The sequence below is a fragment of the Lithobates pipiens genome, unplaced genomic scaffold (genome assembly GCF_037356315.1).
Source record: "Lithobates pipiens isolate NorthernLeopardFrog02 unplaced genomic scaffold, aLitPip1_a1.2 Scaffold_35, whole genome shotgun sequence".
In the NCBI taxonomy this organism is placed as follows: domain Eukaryota; kingdom Metazoa; phylum Chordata; class Amphibia; order Anura; family Ranidae; genus Lithobates; species Lithobates pipiens.
In genome coordinates, this window is record NW_027507811.1 from 4,048,057 (window position 1) to 4,074,560 (window position 26,504).

The 26,504-nt window shown below is 48.1% G+C and overlaps 2 protein-coding genes across 2 annotated transcripts in view; both read left to right on the top strand.

Moving 5' to 3' along the window:
- LOC143955453 (uncharacterized) overlaps positions 1 to 26,504 on the top strand; it is a 274,185-nt gene that overhangs the window by 245,529 nt on the left and 2,152 nt on the right. The window contains exons 13-15 of the mRNA XM_077465497.1: positions 3,328 to 3,408; positions 3,506 to 3,512; positions 11,092 to 12,117. Coding sequence (XP_077321623.1) covers positions 3,328 to 3,408; positions 3,506 to 3,512; positions 11,092 to 12,117 — 1,114 coding nt within the window. The remainder of the gene's footprint in view (positions 1 to 3,327; positions 3,409 to 3,505; positions 3,513 to 11,091; positions 12,118 to 26,504) is intronic.
- LOC143955979 (gastrula zinc finger protein XlCGF66.1-like) lies at positions 1,646 to 26,479 on the top strand. Its single transcript, XM_077466105.1, has 5 exons — positions 1,646 to 1,694; positions 23,728 to 23,856; positions 24,935 to 25,102; positions 25,191 to 25,528; positions 25,652 to 26,479. Exons 2-4 carry the CDS (start codon positions 23,761 to 23,763, stop codon positions 25,380 to 25,382), a joined length of 456 nt encoding a protein of 151 aa, XP_077322231.1. The 5' UTR covers positions 1,646 to 1,694; positions 23,728 to 23,760; the 3' UTR covers positions 25,383 to 25,528; positions 25,652 to 26,479.

The following is a 26,504-nucleotide window of genomic DNA, read 5'->3' on the forward strand; positions in this document are numbered from 1 at the left end:
CCATTCATATCAATGGGCAGGAGTGGTGGAGGAGCGGTATACACCACTCCAAACGTGCTGCTTGCAGGACTTTTTTTTTTTAAGATCCTGCCAGCGCATCGCCTCAGTGTGAAAGCGCTCTGTCTTTCACACAGACTGCAGGGGAGCCATTTTGCAGGCACTTTACAGGCGCTATTTTTAGCCCAAAAGCGCCTTAAAAAACGCCCCAGTGGGAAAGGTGTGTTAGATCAAGGGGGATTAAAAATAAATAAATAAAATAAAATCGGCCTAACATATCGGCCCAAAAAAAATCGGCATCATATATCGGCTATCGGCCGCCATGATTTCTAAATATCGGCATCGGCCAGAGAAAAACCCATATCGGTCGACCTCTAGTTGAAATCATTTCGAATGCGGTTGAAATAATTTCGAATGCAGTTGAAATAATTTCGAATGCGGTTGAAATAATTTCGAATGCGGTTGAAATAATTTCGAATGCGGTTGAAATAATTTCGAATGCGGTTGAAATAATTTCGAATGCGGTTGAAATAATTTCGAATCATGTCGAATTCATTCGAATTCATTCATTATATTTCTTTCGTATTCGTTGTAATTTGTTATTTTTTTATTCGGACATTCGGATAAATTCGGCCGAATTTCGATTCGTTACGAAACGAATTGCACAAGCCTAATTGACTTACAGACCATCCTTCCTTCCATAGAACGTGTCCACCTTTCACCTGTCTGAGGATACCATCCATGTGTCTGTCTTCTTCTCACGGTAATGAAGTTGTTCTAAAAAGGAAGGTCAGTACAACGGACACCAGATTTCCATAAAGACCCACAATAAAGTATTATTTTAAAATGCTATATTAGAGAGGTGATGTGTGAAGAAAAGAATTCTGACTGTCGGGTGGAAAGATGTGACCTTTGTTGAATTCTAAACATTCCCTGAATGATAATGCAGGGAGCACCTTCTCGAATAACAGATGTTCCCTATTCTGGCCATCGTACTTTGTGGTTAGAACTCTCTCTAAAATTGAATTGCCAATTAAAAATGTCCATATGAATATGTCCCCCTTGGTGGGAGTGGAAATGACCCCCCATCTATAAGCATATGCAGTACATACACACCAAGGGGCGGACTAAGAACTCATGGGGCCCCTGGGCAATAGGAGATTATGGGGCCCCCAAGCAATCCGAGATTATGGGGCCACACAGTGTACACAAACACACACACACACACACACAGTATACAATCACACAGTATACACAGACATGTTTCTATTGGCTGAGAAGGTACTGGAGAGGTGGGGCAGCTATAATCTCGGGATTTTTAGACCAAAAGGATGTCGGTAAAGGGACATTTCAGAGACAGATGAAAACACAGATTTTTTACATCCTGTCCCCGGTTTTACTGAGGCTGGCAACCCTGATGGGGCCCCCTAGTGGCCCGGGGGCCCTCGGGCAGTGCCCGAGTGGCCGAATGGTCAGTCCGCCCCCGATACACACACAGCACAGGGCCGTGTTCACACTACGAGACGTTTCTCTGGGCTGCAGTTCCTCTGAGCTCCACAAGGTGGTGATCTTCTTCCCAGACAGAACGTCTCTATGGAAGACAGGAAGTGATGTCAGGTACAGACAGGAATTTCTGGGTGAGAGGTGAGTCGGGAGGAAGTAGAGAGGAGACATTGTTGGAAGTGGCAGTATAGGAGGTAATAAGATCTTATTTTCTATTTACACCCAGTAACCCCCCCGTCATGTCCGTCCTCTTCCTCCATAGTCACTGTGACGTCTTTTATCTCCAGCAGATGATGATACACACATATATAGTGTGGGAACCTAGATTACCCACGTCAGGGGCAGAATATTTCCCCTACTTAAGGGGCCGGAATATTCTCTTCATTTTAGAGATAAATTCTAGTAATATGTTCCTCTAAACAAACAGCACTGACAATAAATAGACAAGACAATGACCATCCTGACCATACATGACCTACAGAGGGCAATTATTACACTACACAGGCAGCCAATGGGCAATCATTACACTATGCAACCTACACAATGATGGAGTGCCGGGGTCAGGAGTATGGAGCATAGAGCCCCTTACATTGCTGGTCAGGAGGAAGAAATCATCCCCCAGCCTGCCATGAAGAATATATTCCATCATTGGTGTCAGAGGGAGGAAAATAATGAGGGGTCTGAGGGAAGTAGAGGAGCTAACCCTCTGTACTGTGCCCTCCTACCCCTATTACTGTGCCCTCTTAACCCCCTGTATTGTGCCCTCCTAACCACCCTGTACTGTGCCCTCCTACCCCGCTGTGCTGTGCCCTCTTAACCACCTGGGGTACCCAGGGGGTACTGAGGCTAGAGGACTTTGGGGCCCCTGAGGGGTAGTAGAGTTGAATGGCTCATAAGGTTGGAAGGTAGCAGGGCCCTCCTAACCCCTTACTGTGCCCTCCTACCCACCCTGTACTGTGCCCTCCTACCCACTCTGTACTGTGCCCTCCTACCCCGCTGTGCTGTGTCCACTTAACCACCTGGGGTACCCAGGGGGTACTGAGGCTAGAGGACTTTGGGGCCACTGAGGGGTAGTAGAGTTGAATGGCTCATAAGGTTGGAAGGTAGCAGGGCCCTCCTAACCCTATTACTGTGCCCTCCTACCCACCCTGTACTGTGCCCTCCTACCCACTCTGTACTGTGCCCTCCTACCCCGCTGTGCTGTGCCCTCTTAACCACCTGGGGTACCCAGGGGGTACTGAGGCTAGAGGACTTTGGGGCCCCTGAGGGGTAGTAGAGTAGGGCTCTTAGGGAAGAGGAGGCTGTAGGGTCAGGGGGACTCTAAGTAGGGAATGGTGCTTTTGGTCTATAATGGTCCTACCACCTACACTTACTTTTCAGACCTCCCTTACAAAAGTCCTACCAGGAAATTAAAGCAACCTTCACCTTTTTACCTTCTCGCCTTCTTGCCATCTCACTGGTCAAATGAACATTTTTCAAGATACCAAGAATGAAGAAGGGCAGTCCTTCATCCCTTGGTGGGCACTCGAATGGTCAGGGGTCAGTGCTATGCATACAGAGAGACAGTCCAATACCTTCCCATGACACAGGGTCTGGCAGTGCCCGGTGCTGGAATTCAGAGCCCCAGGAACCCACCACCACTCTATACAATGTCCTGGATACTACAGTATATTTGGCAACCAAGAGAACAAACCCCTCCCCCTACTGTCCTCCTCCTACCCACACTGGGCTGTGATTGGATGGAATAGAACAGATCCTCCCCCACAGCTCTCTACTCCACCAGTAGCATCCTCATGTTATCCAATCCAATCCCTTCTCTTACTGCAGAGACATCACTCCTGTCGGTCAGCAGGCTGCCGGAGATTGGAGCCTTGCAGCCGGAGTTCTGGCAATTATCCTGATTATCCGGCAACTCCGGGCCAAAAGTCTAGCAATTTAGAATGAACAAAAACTCTGGAGGGTTGCAGGCTGTAAAATTTAAATTTGGAATTTTTGTGTATCCTAGTCTTCAAGTAACGAGCTGGGCGTTGCACCTGTGGTTAGGAGGATGGCGTGAGAGACCATATAGCAGACCCACTTAGAGCTGAGTCCATTTCTGTAGGAAGTTCCCCTTCTTGGACATCACGATGACCCTCCATTGACCTCACAGCACTGCCTCAGAGCAAATGGAAGGATCATATTTATCATTTCTTGTCTGCAGATCTCATACTAATCAAATCCAGTTCAGAAACCAAACAAACCCAACAGAGAAAAGGGAATTTCTGATCTGACAGGTCAAGAAGGTCCCGGGTATGGGTGGGCGAACGGTTCGGCCCAGGCATTAGTTCAGGCTGAACATTAGCTGTTCGCCCATTCGATGAACACCCAAATTATGGGTCTTTTTGTTAATTTGTTAATGCATTACTGCAAGTTTAACACCGTATATTTCAGTGCGTTACTGCAAGTTTAACACCGTATATTTCAGTGCGTTACTGCAAGTTTAACACCGTATATTTCAGTGTGTTACTGCAAGTTTAACACCATATATTTCAGTGCGTTACTGCAAGTTTAACACCGTATATTTCAGTGCATTGGTGTACCTTTAACGCAGTATATTTCTGTGCTTTACTGCATGTTTGACGCAGTATATTGCAGTGCCTCAGTGCAGTTTTACTGCAGTATATTATAGTGTGTCAGTGGAGTGTGTCTGTGTAGTGAGTACTTAAGTTAAAGTGCACCAAACACCACTTTCCATTGATTAAAGTGCATCCACATTTCCACATCTTTATTACATTTTGTTAAAAACCTCTCCCCCCATCATGTCTGGAAGGACAAGAAGGAGAGGCATACGTTCCTGTGGCACTGTGAGGGGGCCAGCAGCGTAGGTGTCCATAGGAAAAGGTAGACGCGGTCAGTCCTCGGGCAGGGCATCATTTCCTCTGTTTAGTCGTGTTGCCCATGCCAGTCACAGCATGCAGAGGAGGTGGTGGACTGGCTTACTAAACCGTCCTCCTCCTCCGACACTCAAGCAGAGACTAGTGCACAGCCCACTGCAGCTGCCAGAGTGGCTAAACCTGCCTCCTTGTCCACAGCTTTTCCTGCCATAGCCCCGGCATCAGGCATGGAGGAGTCAGCTGAGTTATTTGAACAAAGTGTCAGCCACTTGCTCCTTGATGATGCACAGCCATTACTTGATTCAGATGTTGGGTCTGAGGTTGAGGAAGGCAGAAACATGAGCCTGCAGAGAGGGGAAAACATTGGTACAAAAATTGGCAGTCATGTTCCCCCAGCTGCAGCGTATTGCCAAGTTGTCTCTAGTGGTAATGAGGATGGAGGAGATGATGATGAGTTCACTGCCGTGACTTCGGTTCCAGATAGAGCAGAGGAGGAAAGTGAGGGCGAGGCACAACTCCAATGAGGCAGCCATCAGGGAAGAGTAGAGAGCAGCCACCCTATTCCATAACATTGTGGAGCTGTTATCTCCCAGCCCACTTCCCACAGCTCAGCTGTCTGGGCCTTTTTTAGCACATGTGCAGCTGATCGCACTGTTGCAATTTGCAAACTTTGTCTCAAGCACATCAAGCGTGGCAAAAACACCAGCCACCACCATCATGTGGTACCCAAGTACCATATGCTTGACAAGGCATTTAACCTCCCACCAGTCAGCCCGTTGGCAAGAGCACCTGAAAGCCACACAAAAGGGGCACAATTCTGTTCCTCCTCCTTACTCACTTCAATCTGTCCCCCGCTATACCTCATGGCCTCTCAGCAGCCTCCACTGATAAAGATGATGGTATAGCGCAGGGTGTCCCAGGTCCTTGCAGCTCATCTGCCAGTAGCACACCACCAGTGGTAGACTATAGCCGGCAAATTTCTCTGCCCCATCTGCTGCAGCGGGGAAAAATAATAATACAACCAATGCCACCCACATGCCCAGCATCTAAATGCAAGCTTGTCAAAGATGCTGGCTCTAAATTTCTCTGCCCCATCTGCTGTAGCGGGGAAAGGGAAAAAAAAATACAACCACTGCCACCCACATGCCCAGCATCTAAATGTAAGCTTGTCAAAGCTGCTGGCTCTACAACTTCTGCCTTTCCATCTGGTGGATTCTGCCCCCTTTTGTGAATTTGCAGAATGTGCTGTACCACAATGGCAGGTTCCCAGTCGTTATTTCTTTTCATGTAAGGCCATTCCAGCTCTGTACCATCATGCGGAAGGCAATGTTGTTAGCGTTGTTGGGCAAGGCAGTCAGCCGCAAATTACACGTTACTGCTGACATGTAATCCAGCAAGCATGATCAGGGACGATTTATTTCATTCACAGCACACTGGGTAACTCTGCTTGAAATTTGGAAGGATGCAGGACAGGGCTCAGTTCTGTAGCTTGTTGTACCACAACGTCTCCATTCAGCTAGTTGTGATGATGCAGAATTTTTCATCTCTTCCTCCTCCTCCATGCCCTCCTCTGCTGAATTGACCTATGAACCACAAGTACCCCCTAAGCGTTCAAGGGGCTATTCAATGAGTCAGGCTAAAAGGGGCAATGTGGTGCTTCAGCTGGTGTGCGTAGGGGACAAGAACTACACCGGAGCAGAGATTCTTTGCAGCTCTGCAGGAGCAGGCCCAGAGGTGGTTCACGCCATGCCAGCTGGAGCCAGGAATGGTGGTGTGCGATAGTGGCACAAACCTTCTGTCCGCCCTTAGAAAGTTGACACATATGCCATGCTTTGCACGTGTCCTCAATTTGGTGTTGCAGCATTTCTTAAATAGGTACGCAGGGTTGGAAGATCTGCTAAAGCCAGCCAGAAGAGTCTGTAGTCATTTCAGACGGTCATAAACAGCCAGTGCTTGGTTGGCTGAAATTTAGTAGGAATTCCACCTGCCCGTAAAACCGTCTAATTTGTCACATGCCCATCAGGTGGAACTTGACGTTGGCAATGCTACACATGCACGAGTACCTGTTTGAGTATGGCACAACGACAGGCTCAGGCCTGCTCTGCTTTTTTTCTCCATGCCAATGGCTGCTCATAAAGGATGCATGCACTGTACTGTCACCATTTGAGGAGGCCAAAAGGATGGTAAGTCGTGACAATGCATGCATCAGTGACACAATCCCGGGTAAACAGTACAAAAAGTATACAGTCTGGAAACTTGTTGGGATCATACTGTGCCAGGTGAGGAATCCCCCCGCCTCTCCCAGTGCATCACCCAGGCCTTTCTGGACTAGCCCGGTTGGAGGGCTGGATTACCTGGGATTCTCCCAGTTTGAGGTAGACAGCCAAGTGGTAGCCTCAGACTGTGAGAAACCTGAGTTGAAATAGAGGAAAGTGAAAAAGGAAAAGGGGGATAGAAGTCCTCATAAAAGAGGAGAGGGTGGGGGGAGGGGCGTGCCTATTGTGGGGCTGTGGGAAATGCGTGGCTGTTGCTGGGCTGAGGGGTGGTGTGTACCTGGTTACCTGGTATGAGGGAGATTCCCACATAATGGGCCCAAGGCTCTCAGATCTTTTGGAATTTCTTTGAAGTGTCTGTCAGGATGCTGGATAGCTTTTCTTGGGTCATAATCCACGATATCTTCCCTCTGACCGCCTGCAAGAAGGGTTTTGGTGATTGTGATTTTAGCACCCAGGAGGATAAAATGAATTAGCTATTGGGAAGCCTTAGGGAGTCCTGGGACATGTGCATTGAGGATGTCCACCTCTGGGGACCTGGCAATCGGTCACCTTGTAGATCGTATTGAAGATTTGTCTCCAAAATGAGCGAATCTTGGGGCATTCCTGCCATGTGTGGGCCATGGAGCCCAGGAGTTGACATGCTCTGAAGCATAGAGGTTTTGCTGAGGGGTAAATGGCTGCCAGCCTGGCAGGGGTTAGGTACCATCTGGTTATTTTCTTAACGCTGGCCTCCATGAGGGAGATGTTTTGGATCCCTTTGAAGGATCTGGTAAAAGCCACTTGCCAGGACTCCAGCTCCAGGCTGCATTAAAAATCAGCCTCCCAATCCGTCATGTAAGAAGTTTCTTCAATAGGGTGAGTGAGGGTGAAGTATATCACTGAGATGCCCCCCCCCCCCCCCCCCCTTTGCTCCATGGCCTGTCCACACCACAATTTGTATGCTGTGAATTTGAGAGGGAGGGGTTTGTCCCTCCAGATTTTATGTAAAAAATTGGAAATTTGATTGAAGCGGAACCTTTCCGAGTCCGGGAGCTCCAAGTTTTTCATACAGAAGCTGAGGGTAATTGGACCGCTAGAAGTGAAGTAGTGCCTTATCCGGTATAGCCCCTTATCCAGCCACCACTTGAATGCTGTAATGTCCAATCCAGGTGGAAAATCAGGGTTGTGGAAGAGGTGTGTGAGTGGGCGTCCTGCTGAGACCAGAACTGGGGTGTGCCTGAGCCTGTCCCATAAGGTGCATGAGTGGGATAAAGTGGGTGAGAGACTAGGGGGCCGAGTCTTTGGGGGGCACCATAGGAGATAATCTAACGTGAAGTTGGGGGTGGCCTGCCTTTTCGATTGTCACCCAGTCAGGATTTTCATATCTGGAATAGATAGGGGACAATTGGGCCAGTCTAACCTCTATGAAATGTTTATGTAAGTTTGGGAGGCCTAGTCCTCCTCTGCGTCTATGGAGGAATAGAGTGCTTTGTTGGATGCGATATCCCGCTTTACACCAGTTATATTTTAGTATTTTACTTTGGAGTGATCGCAGGTGGTCTTTCCTGACTGGTATAGTGAGGGAGCGGAAGAAATGGAGGATTCTCGGGAGTAAGGTAATTTTAATTGAGTTGATCCTTCCTAGCCATGATAGTTCATGTTTACGGTCTTCCTCCAGTTTCTTGAAGAGTGGAGGATAATTGTGGGTGTAAAGAGTTTCTGTTTTGGCTGTCAATGAGATGCCTAGGTAGCGAATGGAAGTATTGTTCCATTCAAATTGAAATGACTGTTTTAGCAAAGAGACCGTCCGGAGAGGCAGGGATACGTTGAGGGCTTGTGATTTGGAGAAGTTGACTCGAAGACCCGAGATTTTGGCAAAGTCTTCTAGTACTTGGCACAGATTGGGGAGTGAGGTGAGGGGGGAGGTCAGGAAACGGAGGATGTCATCCCACCCTAAGAGAGAAAAGATGTAAGACCAGGACACTGTATCAAAGGCCTTCTGCTGGTCTAAGGATAGGAGAAATCCCTGTTGTTTCGCCCCCCCCCAGTTTATTTGTAAGATCGAGGTTATGTCTGTTGCCCGCCGGATTTGGTCAGGGCCCTGTCTTCCGGGTAGGAAACCCACTTGATCTTTATGTATGTATTGACTGATAAAGGACGCCAGCCTGTTTGCTAGTATTTTGGTGAGTATTTTTAAATCGTTATTTATGAGGGAAATTGGGCGATAATTACTAACGTCTTCATGATTTTTTCTGGTTTGGGTATGACTGTGATAAATGCCATATTGAGGTGGATATCTAGGGGGTCTCCTTTGGTTTTGAAATTTGGTCAGGTGCGGCGTTATGGTGTCCTCAAAGGATTTGTAGTAGGGTATGGATAGACCATCAGGTCCTGGGGCTGACCCCTTTCTGAGGTCCCTGATGACCACCAACAAATCCTCCTCTTTGATGGATGATTCCATCCTCTCTTTGTGGGCATCAGTTGGGGAGGGGATGGGGAGGCCATCCAGGAACCGCGGGATCAAGCCAGCGTTGGACTGAGTGGGTAGGCTGTATAGTTTTGAGTAGAATCCCTGGAAAGCTTTGAGTATCTTGACTGTGGTGGTCGTGGGGGGTTGACCTGCTACCCTGATCTTGGGTTTGGTGTGGACCCTGATGCGAGGGGATAGTTTAGCTGCTAAAAGGGGACCCATTTTGTCTGCCTGGGCGTAGTATTTATGTCTGCTCCAACGGATGGATTTTTCGGCATTAGCAGTGAGTGCGAGATTGAGATCTAATCTGGCTTTGTCAATTTGAGATATGGGGCTCTTGGATGGGTCTTTTTTGCGCAGAGCCCTTAGTTCAACATATTCCCTGTCTAGAAAAAATATGTCGGCCCGCCTTTCCCGTTTAACTTGGGTGGAGATCTGAATGAGCCTGCCCCTGATGAAAGCTTTGTGCGCAGCCCAGAGCATTTCTGGGGTGGTTTGTTCCGTGTTATTGAGAGTAAAGTACTCTTGTAGGGCTTTTCCGATTTCTGAAACTCTGATGGGGTCAGAAAGCAAAGACTCATTCAGTCTCCATTGTCCTTGTAACCCACCCGAGGTCCCGGAGTGGATTGTTATGACTACAATTGAGTGGTCCGATAATGCTGTCTCCCTGATGTGGGCTTTGAAGACTACTGGAAGGAGGGTGGACGGGGTTAGGATATGGTCAATCCTCGCATAAGTGTTGTGAGGGTGCGAGTAATGGATGAAGTCCCTCTTGGAGGGGTTGAGTTCCCTCCATGTGTCTGCCAGACCGTGAGCATATAATACCTTTACTATTTTGAGGCTCTCTTGTTGTGCGAGTTAGTTGGGACCGGGGGGGGGGGGTTTCGATTTGTCTAGGTCCTTGTCGAATGCGACATTCGAGTCACCCCCAAAGATGATCGTTCCTTCTAGCCTCGAGGAGAGGGTGCTCAGTAGGGAATTGAAAAATTTGGCTAGTCCATTATTTGGTGCATAATATGAAACTAGGGAGTACAGGTGGTCCCCCAGCCTGCCTTTAACCAGAATGAATCTCCCTTCTGGATCAGCATAGTCAGAGATTTTTATGAATTTGCAGGTTTTGGATATTATGATCAACACCCCCTTGGTTTTGTTGTCTGTGTTGGCTAGGAAGAAGTGAGAGAAGTGTGGGTGGAGGAACTTGGGGCTATACCAGGAAGGGAAGTATGTTTTAATGTAACATAAGAATGTCTAACTTGAGGGACTTGTAGTAGTTTAGTACCTTCCTCCTCTTAATCGGAGAGTTGAGGCCCTGGACATTGTGGGAAGCTATGTGGAGTTTAGCCTCTGGGCCGTCAGCCACGGAGCAAAGGAGGTGGAAATCTGTGTGAACTGCCCTCACTTACCCTTGGATGTCTTGAAACCGAGATAGTTTCGGAGGGTTCTCCGCTTTGTTCTGGTGGAGCCTTGGCTCCCATTTCCTGTAAGGTGTGTTGTTGATCTGAAAAAGACACTGGTATTAGGCACAAGAAAGGTGAACCAGAATTCGGGGGGGGGGGGGGACTGGAACAGGGCGCCCTGTGAATAAAATTTTCCTTTCAAGTAAAAATATGAAGTATAACACGGTTTTCATATGATTTGTCTGATGTGAGACCTCTACCCTTCTTAACCACCCAGAGGGTCCCACCCTTCACCCCAAAGCGAGGGGTCGGGGGGGAACCCCCCAGCTTGTCGGTGAATAACATCCCTGGGAGTCAGTATCTCTAAAGGCTTCTTACCCCCCTCCCCACCACAGCAGAGCATCCATTGGGGGGATAAGTCTAAATACTTTACGCAGTGTGGGAACGCTGCCCCTTAGAGGGGTGTAGGTAAAATCTGAAGAGCAGGGGCGTGGCCTGAACATGGAAGAGTAAAGACGTGCCTTGCCTGAGCTCCCGGCCGTCTCTCACCTCCACGGTTACTGCTGCTGCTAAATTGCACTATGCCCGCCTCAAAGAAGAAGTCCTTGCAGAAACTCAACAGAGCTACTCGACCGCCGACTCCCGCATCGCTATCGGGAGATATTGGGAGACTTTTTCAGTCCTCCCAGCACCGCTCCACAGGCCCCAATATGGCGGCGGAGCAGGCCCACGCGGATGCTGACCGGGCCACCTGCTCATCGCCGGATTTGGACTCAGAGACCTCCCAGGCTTACCTACCGGCTCCGCAGCTGGGTACACCCCTGGTGACCCACGGCTTGACACGGGACACTATGGAGACCCCCCGCTCACTACAGCCGATTGATGCGGACCTCCGCCTGCTGCTACAGGCTCTCCCCACGAGAGCAGACATCACCGCCTTAATAGATAGGGTGGAAGAGACACACCGACATGAGATGGCACTCGTCAGAGGGGAGGTGAAAGATCTGGCGGTTAGGGTTGCTGGCGGCGAACATTCTCTGTCGGCCTTGGAGTTGCGGATGGCGGCAATGGAGGCCTCGCAGGAGGCCCATGCGGACATGCTCCTCACGCAGCAATTGAGGTTGGAGGAGATGGAAGACCGCAGCCGCAGAAACAACCTGCGGCTGCGGGGGTTGCCTGAAGCGACTGGAGCAGAGGATTTGGCGGACACGGTTGCTGCAATCTTCCGCGGTATTCCGGGAGTGGAATTGCCCTCTAGACTGGAGTTTGACAGAGTACACCGCGCTCTGGGCCCCAAGTCGACAGATTTAACTCGGCCAAGGGACGTAGTTTGCCGGCTGCACCATTATAGCCTTAAAGAGGAGGTCCTGCGGAAAGCTTGGGAGGCCCCTACCTTAGAATTTGATGGAGCTGAGGTGAAGATCCTCCCGGACATCTCCCGTGCCACCCTCCAGCGACGGGCTTTACTGAAGCCTCTGCTAGATCTTGCACGTCGATGTGGTGCTACCTATCGCTGGGGCTACCCGCTCTCGGTGACGTTTCGTAAGGACCAACACACCTTTTCTCTTCGTACTGTGGATTCGCTACCCGCTCTGTTCGGTTTCCTGGACGTGGAGCCCATCGTTGTTCCGAATTGGCTGGCGTCTCTACCTCGTCCGCAAGGTCCAGAGCCGACCCGGGGACGACGGAATGACTTCCCACCTAGACAACAGCGACAGCGCCGCAGATCTAGAGCGCCCTCGGGGGAGGACTCCCGCGAGCTCTAAGGTACCCCTCCTTTGTTTTTTCTGATTTCTGACCAGCTGCCCCCCCCTCCTCCCTTCGGCTGTCTCCGGGGTTATTACCTCTGTCCTTTGCGATGTCCCGATGTCCCGTTGTTTTACGTTGCGGATGTAGACTCTGTGCATGGTCGCCCCCCCCCATTTTTTATTTTTCCTTAACTCCCCTTCAGCAACTTTCCGGGCCTCCCCCCCTCCCCCCCCTCATCGTGGAGCCATTGCTGGAGTCGCCTCATCCGCCACCTCCATGTGAAGATGTTCCCCGGGTGCTAACATTTTTTATTTTGGGTTTCGAGCTGGACCTGGACTCTCCACTTCTGAATCTTCTGGGGGGGGTTAATCCCCCGTGCGGCTGTCCTCTTCATAGGGGATAGCGCTGTTAGCTGCCCCGGGGTTGGCACGGGGTAGGACTGCCTGCTAACCTTCGCTGATGTGCCCGCACTCCTCTACGAGCGGACAAGCTGACCGTCGTATTTTCCGACGGTTCCTCTATACCTTTTGGCGGGGGACGCCTGGATGTGATCGATCGAACGAACGCTATTACGCTGAGTTCCGCTGCCCTGGCCACCCCTGTGACCCGATCGGATGGGGACTTCTCTTTACATGACCGGAACCGGGGGCTTGAACGTTCGGATATATGATGGCCCTTTTCTCTGCTGACTGGTGCTGGGAACTGATTGCCATGTTTTCTGGGCTTGGGAGGGGGGGCCACATTGCTGATGGGTGTTGCCTGTTGTCCGTGTTGGGAGGGGGGTGTCCGGGACAGAGAGGTTTCTGAGACTTGAGGGGGCGGCGGATTGTATGTACCCAGATGGGCCTCTGTGTACCCTTCTCAGCTGAGAAGAGTCATGTTGACCGCCTTCCCTGGGTCGCTGTTCAGTATTTTATCCTTCTGCTCTGTCTGTTCACTTTATTTGCACATTTGATTTTTGGTTTGATTCTGTATTTTGTTTGTTTTGGTTTTGATGTTTTGAGGTGTTCTGCATAGTGCATCTGTGATCTACTAGAGGTGGGTGGCGAACCTGTGGAGCTGGCTGCCTGGTTCCTGGTCAGTCTCGTCCCCACCATTAGGCTGGCATATCTCGCCGGGGGGTACGGTTTGTTCCCCCGGGGAGCTTATATGCTCATATTTCTATAGTAGGGAGATAGGGGCACTAGGCCCACTCCCGTGTTACGGTTCTTTGTTCTTCTCTTCCTCTCCTCCATTTGGTTCTCCCCTCTTCCTAAACTGGTCCCTGCCTTCTGACTTTCCTGTTCACATCTCTCCTTTCTATCTCTGCTTATTCCTATCTCATCCCTTCTGCTGCTATCTTTTCCCCTCCTCTGCCCTTCCCGCCCCTTCCCCATCCCCACTCTAACCCCGCCCTGGTCCCACCTGAACCCCCCCCCCCCCCCTCCCTTCCTATTAACCTTGTCTACCCACCCCGGTGTTCCCCCCCCCTTTCCGATTTGGTGGTTCCCCCCAATGTGATCATGTCAGTATCACATGTGAAGGTTCTCTCCCTTAACGCGAAGGGCCTTAATACGCCCGAAAAGCGTCGTATTCTTTTAGCTGATCTGCGAAGATTCCATGCGGATATCGCCTTTATTCAAGAGACGCATTTTAAACCGACTGCCCTGCCATATCTACGTAATAGACACTACCCGTGGGCGTATCATTCGACCAACCCGCTAGCTAAATCCAAAGGGGTCTCCATACTCCTCTCTGGTCATCTCCCGTGGCGGTGCCAGGGGTCCCTGTTAGACCCCTCAGGCCGATATGTATTTATTAAAGGGCTTCTTGGCCATGTCCAGGTAACTTTGGCGGCCGTTTACGCCCCTAATGAGCTCCAAGCCACTTTTCTAGAGAGGACCATGGACAAATTGCAGGAATTTAAAGAAGGGCAATTGTTGCTGGGGGGTGACTTTAATGTCCCGCTAGTCCCGTCTGTAGACACTTCGTCGGGTCAGACTTCCATGCCGGTTGCACAGCTTAAACGTATCGCAAAGACGCTACATAACTTACAACTCATAGATATTTGGAGACTCCAACACTCGGGTGAGAGAGATTACACGTTTTACTCCCCCATGCACAAGCTCTACACCAGAATTGATTATTTTCTGATCCCCCACTCCCAATTGCATGCGGTTGTTAGCTCCTCCATCGGTGACAGGACGTGGTCGGACCATGCGCCGGTTTTCCTAACCTACAGATTCTCAGATGCTCCCTCTTTGACGAATAGATTTTGGCGGTTGAACGAAAGCCTCTTACAGACCCCGGAAGTCTTGGAGGATGTTACCAACACTTTGCGTTGTTATTTTCAGGAAAATGACCTCCCTGACTGTGCCCCGGGAGTTCTGTGGGAGGCCCACAAAACAGTAGTGCGCGGGGTCCTCATAAAACATGGGGCACGGATAAAACGGGAGCGCGCCAAGCAGTTAGACCAGCTTTTGGCGCAGCTACACGTCTTGGAGGCCAGACACAAACATGCCCCCTCCCAATCCTCTGAAAATGACCTACTGATCGTCCGGAGGAAGATTACGGATATACTTTATTATAGGGCTAAGGCAGCTCTACAATCTTGCCGCAAGCTGACTTATGAGGCAGGCGACAAATGTGGGAAGCTACTGGCGAGACTGGTGCGGGAGCGTAGACTTTTAACTTATGTTCCTCATGTCATGGCGCCGGGGGGCCGGAAGGTCCACTTACCCATGCAAATTACCCGTGAGTTCAGGAATTTTTACTCGGACCTGTATAATTTGCGGGCGCATCACCCTCTTCCGACGGCTTTGGCCGATTACCTAGAGAGATCCCAGATGCCATCTCTGTCACCAGAAGTGCGGGAGGAACTAGATTCGCCCATTACCATGGCCGAAATCCGTAGCGCTATAGGGACGATGAAGCCGGGGAAGGCTCCGGGACCGGACGGCTATACGCTCCAATACTATCGACGATTGCTAGACCTGTTGGGGCAACCCATGCTTGCGCTTTTTAACGCCATAGGGATAGGAGGGGACTTCACTAGAGATTCCTTAGCTGCTCACATCTCAGTGATTCATAAAGAGGGGAAGGACCCGGCATCCTGCGGTAGTTACCGTCCGATTTCTCTCCTAAATGTGGATCTAAAAATTTACACCAAGGTCTTGGCTGCTAGGCTGGCAAGTCATCTCCAGCAATTAGTCCATTTAGACCAGGTCGGCTTCATTCCCTCCCGTGAGGCCCGAGACAGTACCACGAAGGTGCTCAATCTGATTCACGTGGTGAGGTCGGCGGGCACACCGTGTGTGTTGTTGAACACGGATGCTGAAAAGGCCTTTGATCGCGTGAGCTGGCCCTTTCTGTTTGCTGTGCTCCGACATGTGGGATTGGGGGAACGGATGATAGCGCGTATATCGGGGGTTTACTCTGGACCGACTGCGCAAGTTAAAGTCAATGGGACTTTATCAACTCCCTTCCCGATAACCAATGGGACGCGCCAGGGTTGCCCCCTATCTCCTCTCCTGTTCGCGCTATCCTTAGAACCTTTCTTAGCCACGGTGAGACTGAACCCAGACATACAGGGGGTTGTTCTGGGAGACGCGCAATATAAAATTTCGGCTTATGCGGACGATATGCTTTTCACATTGACTAACCCCAGCATCTCCTTACCGAACCTGCTCAGGGAGTTTGAGGTGTACGGCACATTGTCCAACCTAAAGATTAACTTCACCAAATCGGAAGCCATGGGGATACTGGTACCGCCACGGTTACTTCCCACTTTACGCTCTAGCTTTCGTTTTAAGTGGACGACGACCGCCCTGACTTATCTAGGCACTAGCATTTCTCCAGACCTCGCGGATCTGTACGGACGCAATTTCCCCCCCTTACTTACTAAGACGCGGCTGCTTCTGGACTCATGGCAAAAGGGAACACACTCCTGGTTCGGTAGATGTAATCTACTGAAAATGTGCATTTTACCTAAATTTTTGTATCTGTTTCAGACTTTGCCGATCAAAATCCCCCCTGCCTATTTTAGGCAGGTGCAAGCCCTGTTTACCCGTTTTGTCTGGGCACAGAAGCGGCCTCGAATACCACGATCTCAACTATCCCTTCCGAAACAATGCGGGGGTATAGCGTTACCGGACGTCGGGCGGTATTACAGCGCCTCCCATTTGAGTAGAGTGATTGATTGGGGTCGTAACCCCACCACCAAATTGTGGGTCCAAATTGAGCAACGCCAATGCCCGGCTCCGTTGCAGTCTGCTCTTTGGTGTAGGGCCACGTTGCCGAGAGAGGTGAAGGTTCATCCCCTCATAGGCAATACTCTCTACCAGAGTGAGAAGGTAGCATTGCGATGTTCCCTGACAACCGCGGAGTCGCCGCTAACACCAATCCTGGGTAACCCTGGCTTTTTGCCGGGTCTGCCGACCACGCAATTCAAGAGGTTACGGGACTCCAACCTTACTAGGGCCCCTCAGTTTGTAACACGCGACGGTTGGGTCTCTATTGGTGACCTTATGGACCACGGGGGCCTTTATGGTCTGGATTTCTGGAATGCTGCGCGTCTACATCACTTCCTACAGTCCCTCCCGAACCCTAAGGCTTATTCCAGAGCGCTGACAGTGTTTGAGGAATACATTTCTGGCACGGAACCCATCTCCCGACTTCTCTCTAAGATGTATGCGTTATTGATTACCCCACCTCCTACGCACCGTATCTCTAGTCTCGCGAAATGGGAGGGGGATCTCGATCGCACTTTTACACCCGCGCAAGTTTCGCGGGTTTTACGGTTTACCCTGAAATCCTCAATATGCACTAAAACACAGGAGCTGAACTATAAAATCCTCACGAGATGGTACCTGACTCCCAGCCGACTCCACCTTATCTTCCCGGACGTATCGGCCTGTTGCTGGCGTTGTGGGGAGATGAGGGGTACAGTCCTGCATATCTTTTGGTCCTGCCCCAAGCTTTCTGACTTCTGGACGGCTGTCCGAAACATAGCCCAAAAGTTTACAGAATGGCAGATCCCGCATGACCCGGCGTTCTTCCTCTTACACGTATCGGATGTATCCCCTAAGATATATGCACGATCCATATTGCGTCATCTCACCAATGCAGCCAAATCTTGTATCCCTTTGCTATGGAAGCAACAAACCCCCCCCTCCGTGGCAATGTGGCTGCGGAGGGTGGAGGATATTAACAAAATGGAGGATTTGATTATGACTGCCCAAGATAGGCAAGAAGCATACCAAAGGACCTGGTCGCTTTGGAATACGTTTGTGTACTCGACTGAAGGCAGGAGTCTTCTGGTGCGTTGAGCGGAGAGGTGCGGATTGACGGGTATCCACGGGGGGAACTCTAAATCGCCCCCATTCCTCTTTCCTACTTGATCCCCTATCTTGCCCTCCCTTACTCCCCTCTTCCCACAATCCCCCTTCCTCCCCTCTCTACTGTTCCTCTACCCTATCCCACTCCCCCCCCCCCCCAAGTATCTTGTCTCCCCCTCTTTCTTCTGGGTGTGCGCCCACTTTGTGCCTCTACATGTGGTTGCGACCGATTGCCGGCTCATGTTAGCCTTGACCTCTATCTGTAGACCTGGGTCTGAGCTGTTAAGCGGCTCTGGTGTGTTTTTGGTCCCCCCTCCACACTTGGTTGAGGGAGTGCTACCTGTGGGGTCCACTCATTATTTACACTGTACTGCAGGGTTGGTAATCGCACTTTCTGTTACTGTGTTGTGCACTCAGGGGGCTGCGTCCTTCACTGTACATGTTGTATTTTCTTGTTTAGGGTCTCTACCCTATCTGTGTAAAAAATTTTGAATAAAACTTATATTTGCAAAAAAAAAAAATCTGAAGAGCAAACCGGAGAGGCCTGAGAGTCTTGGAGGGCCCAGAACCTTCCATGGTCAACACCGTCAACAAAAAATAAACTCGAAACTGCGAACAGCTAACTCAGTAGTTAAGGCCTAAGTGGTAAATGAAACTTGGGGCCTGGGCTGAGTAAAGCCCACATCAGTGAGGTTACGAGTCCTCTGGTCTGAACTGTAGGTTTGGGAGAAAAAAAGAGGCAGTCCATGGGGGACTTGCTTCAGGTGGGACCGTTGTCTTTGGCCTTCTTCGCTTTTCCTTTGGTCCACAGGGAGGACTGAGGGCTGGTTGGTGTTGGTCTTTTTTTGGAGCCAGTGCCGTTGTTGCAGGTGTCCATTTCAGCTTCTTGGGATATGAGCTTTAGGTGCAGGAGTATTTTTTCTCCTTCCGTTAAGGTGGAGAAAGCATAGTGTCTCTCCTTGTCGGTAAACTTGAACGCAAGCGGGAAGGCACATCTGTATTTTATATCCCTCTGAGTCAGTGCCTGGAGTAGTGGTTTCAGAGATCTTCTCTGAATCGTGGAGGGTGAGAGGTTCGCAAAGATCTGTACCTGGTGGTCCTGGCACATCACTTTAGGAGCAGACCTAGCTTGTTTCATCACTTCCTCTTTCACTGAATAGTGGTGGGGTTTGACAATAATGTCTCTCGGGGCGCCGTCTTTCCTGGGGGTCCCTAGGGCTCTGTAGGCCCTATCTAGTTCAAGGCGGTGAGGAGAAATATTGGGTAGCAGGTTTTTAATCAGGTCCTGCGCTGCTTCTGGAACATTCAGCGCCTAGAGGCGATTCAGTTCGCATTGTGCGCTATATAAGTATTTCATTCATTCATTCATTCATTCAGTATGGTCTCCGAGAGCCCCCAGGTTTCGTTAATGATAGTAGAACGCGTTGTCCACAGACTCCGTAGACCATCTGACATTTATCAAAATGAATCAGTCCTAGATTGCCAGCAGTGGGTGTTGATTTCATCTGGAATAATGTTTTTGGTGTAGGTTTCATGGGCACAATTAATACCCAAAGACCATTTTTTCCGCACCTGTTCGACAGGTGCATATCATTTTAATTCTTGTTAAACCTCTGCTCTCTACTATATTGCCCAGCTCATCTTTTGTGTGTTCCATGTAATCTAATTCTTTTGCTTTTGTGCGTGGACCCATTAAAGTCAAACTGGCAGCCACATAAGGTGGGGGGTCCTCCTCTATAGAGTCTTCTGGCCAAACGTAGTAAATTTGGGCAGTACTTTTATTAAACATCTCCATCAAGCCAGTTTGATTTGCTACTTTAGCTTCTGTCTCCCATGTGCGAGCTATTCTCCACGTTCTTTCACTGCACAGTAGTGGGCCATAATCGTGCAGAAAAGTTTGCCATGCTTGTAAATCAAAAGTCCCTTCAGATTTTAAAGGTTTAGCTGTTCCCTTTGTCCATTCTACCCATTTATCTAGGGGCTCAGTATAGGCGGAACCGTACCTTCGGTTCATATATTCTCTAGCACTCATCTTGCGCTGGGCATTTTCTGAAGGCCTCTCTTCCTTCATTCCCTTAATTAATTTAATGCCCATAATGACTGGCCAGTCTTCTCTACTTGTGCCTATATACTCTTGCCTCTAAAACAAATTGTACAGCAAATCTGCAGATTTACAAGAAGAGTCTCCAATTATCTACGTGGATAGAAGGGGTTTATGACAATAGACAAAACACTCATTAAGAGACCCTCTTCGTCTCTTCTCTTCTCTGTGAGTTTTATCTGACCCTACCATGCACCTCTGACCCAGGTTGCCCACAAGGAGTCAACGCAGGGAACTGCAGAGGATTCTCCCTACCCACACACAGTCCAACCCGTGAAGGGGGACACAAACACATTCACACACACACGTTACCCAACCAGAAAGGTCTGAGAGTGGTCTGGTTTCCTTGAGAACTGACAGATAGGATACATAGGAAAGGCAGAAATATAACAAGCTTAAAGACAGCTTACCTAGCCGGCATTTAGATGTCTGCGTTCCCGATGATCCCGATCAAAGCGCGGTTCCTTCTGGAAACTCTGCCAACCTCCTGGCTGGCTCGCCAAATTGTTATGATTAATTTCTGTTTGGGACTCTAAAATAAAGTTAATACTGCAACTCAGTGCTCGACAAAACCCGGTCGCCAGGTCGCATTGGCGACTAGAATCAGCGACCTTGCGCCTGGGGCAGCATAGCTGGGGGTATCCCGTCTCCGTGGACCCCCCCCCCGCGTGATCGCGTCGGGCCGCGCGATCGCGTCGCGCCGCAGGCGGCCGGTAATTGAGCCCCCGGCTTTGAGGCCTTCTGTGATCCTATGGTTCCTTCTGGAACCTGGTGCCCTCTTGTGGTGGCCGTTGGAATTACAACCAACAATGCTAATGGGCCAGTCTTTCTCCATCCCTTTACTTAGAACCCCTAAACAAAACAAAAAAAAAAAAAAAAAATTATATATATATATATATATATATATATATATATATATATAAAATATATATATATATTTTTTTTTTATTATTTATTCTAACACCCTAGAGAGTAAAATGGTGGTTGTTGCAATACTGTCTGTCACACCATATTTGCACAGTGGACTTACAAGCGCACTTTTTTGGGGGGAAAATTTTTTATTTAATAAAAAAAAAAGACAACAGTAAAGTTAGCCCAATTTTTTTTTTTTATATTGTGAAAGATAATGTTACGCCGAGTAAATCGATACCCAACATGTCACGCTTCAAAATTGCGCCCGCTCATGGAATGGCGACAAACTTTTACCCTTTAAAATCTCCATAGGTGACGTTTAAAAAATTCTTCAGGATGCACGTTTTGAGTTACAGAGGAGGTCTGGGGCTAGAATTATTGCTCTTACTCTACCGATCGCAGCGATACCTCACATGTGTGGTTTGAACACCGCTTTCATATATGCGTTCGCTTCTGCACGCAAGCTTGGCAAGACAGGGCGCATTTAAAACAATTTTTTTTTCTTATTTTAACTTTTATTCTTATTTTTTTCACTGTTCTTTTAAAAAAAAAAAAAAAATGTGTGTCACTTTTATTCCTATTACAAGGAATGTAAAAATCCCTTGTAATAGAAAAAAGCATGACAGGTCCTCTTTTATATATGAGATCTGGGGTCAGAGAGACCTCACATCTCATATTTACACTAAAATGCAATTTAAAAATGTCCCTCTAAGAGCTATGGGCAATGACTTGGAGACAGGTGGGGGGCTGGGGGCTATCTTCCCCTCACTCGTCTCCATGTCAGGCCAGGGACAGGTCCAGATCGCCGTCACGGACCTGGCTCCTATCTTTTTTAGCTGGCTCCTAGATTCCAAGCAAATTTGTCAACCCCTGCTGCAACTGCAGGAACAGATTCACAGGACTCAATCACTATGTTTAAAATGTCTGTTCAGTGGCAAAATGTATTATTACATCTTATTCTATACATAGATAAGAAAGGGGGTGGTGTGAGATGTTATTAAAAACGAACAAATAGAAATATGTTATTAAAAGCTAAGAAATATATTATTAAAAGCTAGCGAATCCAATACAACATTTGCAAAAGTAAAACATTGAGAAGGGAGGGGGGAGTAGAGAGTGTTTAGTTCCCGATGATCCCGATCAAAGCGCGGTTCCTTCTGGAAACTCTGCCAACCTCCTGGCTGGCTCGCCAAATTGTTATGACTAATTTCTGTTTAGGACTCTAAAATAAAGTTAATACTGCAGCTGCAGGAACAGATTCACAGGACTCAATCACTATGTTTAAAATGTCTGTTCAGTGCCAAAATGTATTATTACATGTTATTTTATACATAGATAAGAAAGGGGTGGTGTGAGATGTTATTAAAAACTAACAAATAGAAATATGTTATTAAAAGCTAACAAATAGAAATATATTATTAAAAGCTAGCGAATAGAACAATTGCAAAAGTAAAACATTGAGAAGGGAGGGGGGAGTAGAGAGTGTTTAGTTGGAGATGTTTCTGTGTGTTAGGTGAAGGTTACAGAACACATTTCAGCAGCGAGAACAAAATGGAGTCTCTTGTGCTTAAATGAACAGTACAGTGAATGTCCATGTCAACAGCAAGGCCAATTCTTGCTTTCGTCAAGAGTACTTCTATAGGGTTACGATGTGAAGGCACCATCGACACCAAAAGATCAATTTTTCCGCACCTGTTACTTCTGTCGGAGGTCTGTGGAAAAGACACCAAAATTTATCCAAAAAATCTCTAATCTTGTTCCCAGTGCACTACATTGTGGCCTCATCATATGCTTAGATATGCTCATCATTGCTTAGAAAATAAGAAAGCTTGCAAAGAAAATGTCATTTTTTTTGTCTTTATAAATACAATTATTGCTGCAGCAGGTTCTATACATGGTACAGATGCACCACTTTACAGGTAGTAAACTATAACACTATATTGAAAGGCATTTTTCATTTTTATGCTTTCACTTTAAGCATCAATAAATCACTGCTCATTTAAGAATGATGTATTTTACAAATTTTGTTTTCATTGATACATGTCCCCCCAGGGCAGTACCTGGACCCCCATAACCATTGTATGCACTTACTTGCATATAAGCCTTCAAAATGGGCACTTTTGATTTTTCCAGTTTGGGTCCCATAGACTTCAATGGGGGGTTTCGTAATTCGGTTCCAAACCTTTGCGATGTTCGAAAGTTCTGGTGCGAACTGAACAAGAGGTCGTTCGCCCCATCCCTAGTCCCGGGTCCTCTAAGATGTAACAAACACTAAACCAGGCTCAGAAAACCCCGGTACCAGGCCGCCATGGCGAAAAACAATTGTGTCCTGGTGCTTGGGCTGCCACCCGAATTCTCCACACACCACATGCGCGCCCTTCGCTATGTATCCCGATTGCCCATCTGCAGGCTCGGGACTGGCATAAAGGGTGCCAGCGGCTTAGAGGGGAATGCAGAGCAGACACACATCCGATCTCCTCCCCTTCTTGTTGCTGACCCGGAAGTGATGTGTATGACATGACTTCCAGGTCCTCATTAACAGTTTCCCCCGACCATCGAGGCGATGAGCATTGCATTACATTCAGTGGAGCACAGGGGAGACATTGGGGGTCTTTTAGACCCTGGATGTCTCAATAAAGAGAACCTGTCACCAAAAAAATATCATCACTTTTTGTCCTGTAATTAAATACTTTTTAACTGTAAAAAGCTAAAGTTACACCCAAGCACCTAAAATCCCCCCCCCCAAAAAAATTGAGGCCCCCCACCACCACCACATATACACACGTACAAACGTAAACACACGCAGCGGGGCGTCTACACATGATAACACTGATTGTGCTACACGCATTACATATCACTGCACACGCCGAGATGAGAGCGATAAATCTGACAACAGACCTCCACCGTAATGCTAAACTGATGACCTATAGGAGGCTTTCAAAGCAGATATAAATATATATATATATATATATATATATATATATATATATAATAAATATTGGGTACTGAAGTTTGTCATCATTTCACGAGCGCACGCAAATTTCAGGTTTGACATGTTTGGTATCTAGTTACTCGGTGCAATCTCATCTTTTTATATTTTACCAAAAAATTCAGTCCAATACCATCCAAATAATTCTTACTTTCATTTCCCAAAGTTATCCGTCTACAAGGAGACCTGTATAGATCAAATGACGGCACCAATGAGGATGGAGGAGGACCGGAGTCACATGACTGAGAAGATACTAAACCTCACCCTGGAGATCATCTACCTGCTGACCGGAGAGGTGAGGAGGATTCTGGGAGGTCACATGACATCACTCTTATCTCTATTAATAAAACACAGACCTGACCGGAGAGGTGAGGAGGATTCTGGGAGGTCACATGACATCGCTCTTATCTCTATTAATAAAACACAGACCTGACCGGAGAGGTGAGGAGGATTCTGGAAGGTCACATGACATCACTCTTATCTCTATTAATAAAACACAGAGCTGACCGGAGAGGTGAGGAGGATTCTGGGAGGTCACATGACATCACTCTTATCTCTATTAATAAAACACAGACCTGACCGGAGAGGTGAGGAGGATTCTGGGAGGTCACATGACATCACTCTTATCTCTATTAATAAAACACAGACCTGGCCGGAGAGGTGAGGAGGATTCTGGGAGATCACATGACATCACTCTCATCTCTATTAATAAAACACAGACCTGACCGGAGAGGTGAGGAGGATTCTGGGAGGTCACATGACATCACTCTTATCTCTATTAATAAAACACAGACCTGACCGGAGAGGTGAGGAGGATTCTGGGAGATCACATGACATCACTCTCATCTCTATTAATAAAACACAGACCTGACCGGAGAGGTGAGGAGGATTCTGGGAGATCACATGACATCACTCTCATCTCTATTAATAAAACACAGAGCTGACCGGAGAGGTGAGGAGGATTCTGGGAGGTCACATGACATCACTCTTATCTCTATTAATAAAACACAGACCTGACCGGAGAGGTGAGGAGGATTCTGGGAGGTCACATGACATCACTCTTATCTCTATTAATAAAACACAGACCTGACCGGAGAGGTGAGGAGGATTCTGGGAGGTCACATGACATCACTCTTATCTCTATTAATAAAACACAGACCTGACCGGAGAGGTGAGGAGGATTCTGGGAGGTCACATGACATCACTCTTATCTCTATTAATAAAACACAGACCTGACCGGAGAGGTGAGGAGGATTCTGGGAGGTCACATGACATCTCTCTTGTCTAGTCTGGTCAGTAGACCATGTTCTTATTGTAGACCTTTAGATGATGTCAGATGATTGATGTCGGTTTATCTTTCTCCCGATCTGTAGGAATATGTTGTAGTGAAGAAGTCTAGTGGGGAGCCAATCTCAGGAGGATGGAGCAGGACCCAGAGCCCCACCATGGTGCCTCCCCCTCCTCCTCCCATACCTGAGAGGAGCAAAGAGCAGAAGATCCTGGAACTGACCACCATGATGGTCCATCTGCTGACAGGAGAGGTGAGGAGGATTCTGGGAATTCTGGGACATTATCCAGTAACAGACAAGGGATGTGTCTGGATGGTGACTGTATCATTGTGTGTGTCAGGTTCCTATAAGGTGTCAGGATGTCACTGTCTATTTCTCCATGGAGGAGTGGGAGTATTTAGAAGGACACAAGGATCTCTACAAGGACGTCATGATGGACAATCAGCCGCCCCTCACATCACCGGGTAAGAGGAGACTTTATTGTAAAGGAGAGAGCAGTACGGAGGCTCCACCTAGATCCCCCATCATCTGATAAACACATAGAAACAATGTATTCAGTCAGTGTGTGTGTTTCCTACAGATGGATCCAGTAATGGGAACCCACCAGAGAGATGTCCCCGTCCTCTGTATTCCCGGGATTCCACACAGGAAGGTCACACCATCCCCCACTGTTACAAGGTTGGTGGGACGGAACATCTAGAACATGGACTCCTAGAGATGATGTGTGGATTTTCTATGTGATGTCACAATAATAAATCTTCTATCTTACAGATGAAATTCTCTCTCGTTTTCTTGGTTTAGAGTGGAGATCCAATGGATATAGAATTTGAGGTGAAATCAGAAGAAGAAGAGAGGTATGTGAGGGATGATCAGCAGTCTATGGAGGAGGATGGAATAACGGGGACATTTATAGAGGAGGACACTCCTACAGAGATCAGCACAGGTGGGTCATTAACACTAAATACATTCCTCCACCCATACTGCTCACTGATTGGTCCAGAGTAGGGCAGGGGCTGGGTGATATCAGCCTGTAATCCCCTGGTCACTTTCCTGAGCTGTGTTCCCCGTCCTGTATTCCTGGATTTCTCTCCGATAATCTTCCTTCTCTGTGCTGGCAGGAAAATTTAGTTTTTTTGGTATAGGCGCTGCTCAGTCTAGGCCCCTGGGGGATGTGTTTTGGATGTTGGCAAAAGGGGGACCTACTCAAATTTTAGGTGGATGGCCATGATTTTATGGCTGATTGGTGTATTGTATGGTACATACTCCTGACCCCTGCACTATATACTCTACTGTATGTTGTAAAAGACAGTTCTCGTTGTTTCCTCCCTCTCTGACTAAGGTCCATGAATAAAGAAATGATCTGGTAGGAGATCAGAGGACCCATTTACTAGTTACCTTGAGGGGGGAATTGTAAGATCCTCAGAGACAAAGCTGCCTGATGTGGGCGGAGTCCTGGTTTAGGGGAACCAATCAGCTCATGTCTAGTAATAATCTTTGTATTTCTATTTTAGTAGATGGACGGGAGATGAGGAAAACCTCAGAGGATTGTCTCACTTTGTCTCCAGACTGTAAAGTAGAAGATGAGGACATCACACAGTATAGTCCAGGAGAAAACCCGACTACCTCAAATGTCCATCCGGCACCACACAGTGTA

What these genes read in the sequence shown, in the direction of transcription:
- LOC143955979 (XM_077466105.1), top strand. Translation starts at nt 23,761, where the DNA reads ATGACGGCACCAATGAGGATGGAGGAGGACCGGAGTCACATGACTGAG. An exon ending in TCTACCTGCTGACCGGAGAG is followed by an intron (nt 23,857 to 24,934) that starts GTGAGGAGGATT and finishes CCCGATCTGTAG; the next exon opens with GAATATGTTGTAGTGAAGAA. An exon ending in TCCATCTGCTGACAGGAGAG is followed by an intron (nt 25,103 to 25,190) that starts GTGAGGAGGATT and finishes TGTGTGTGTCAG; the next exon opens with GTTCCTATAAGGTGTCAGGA.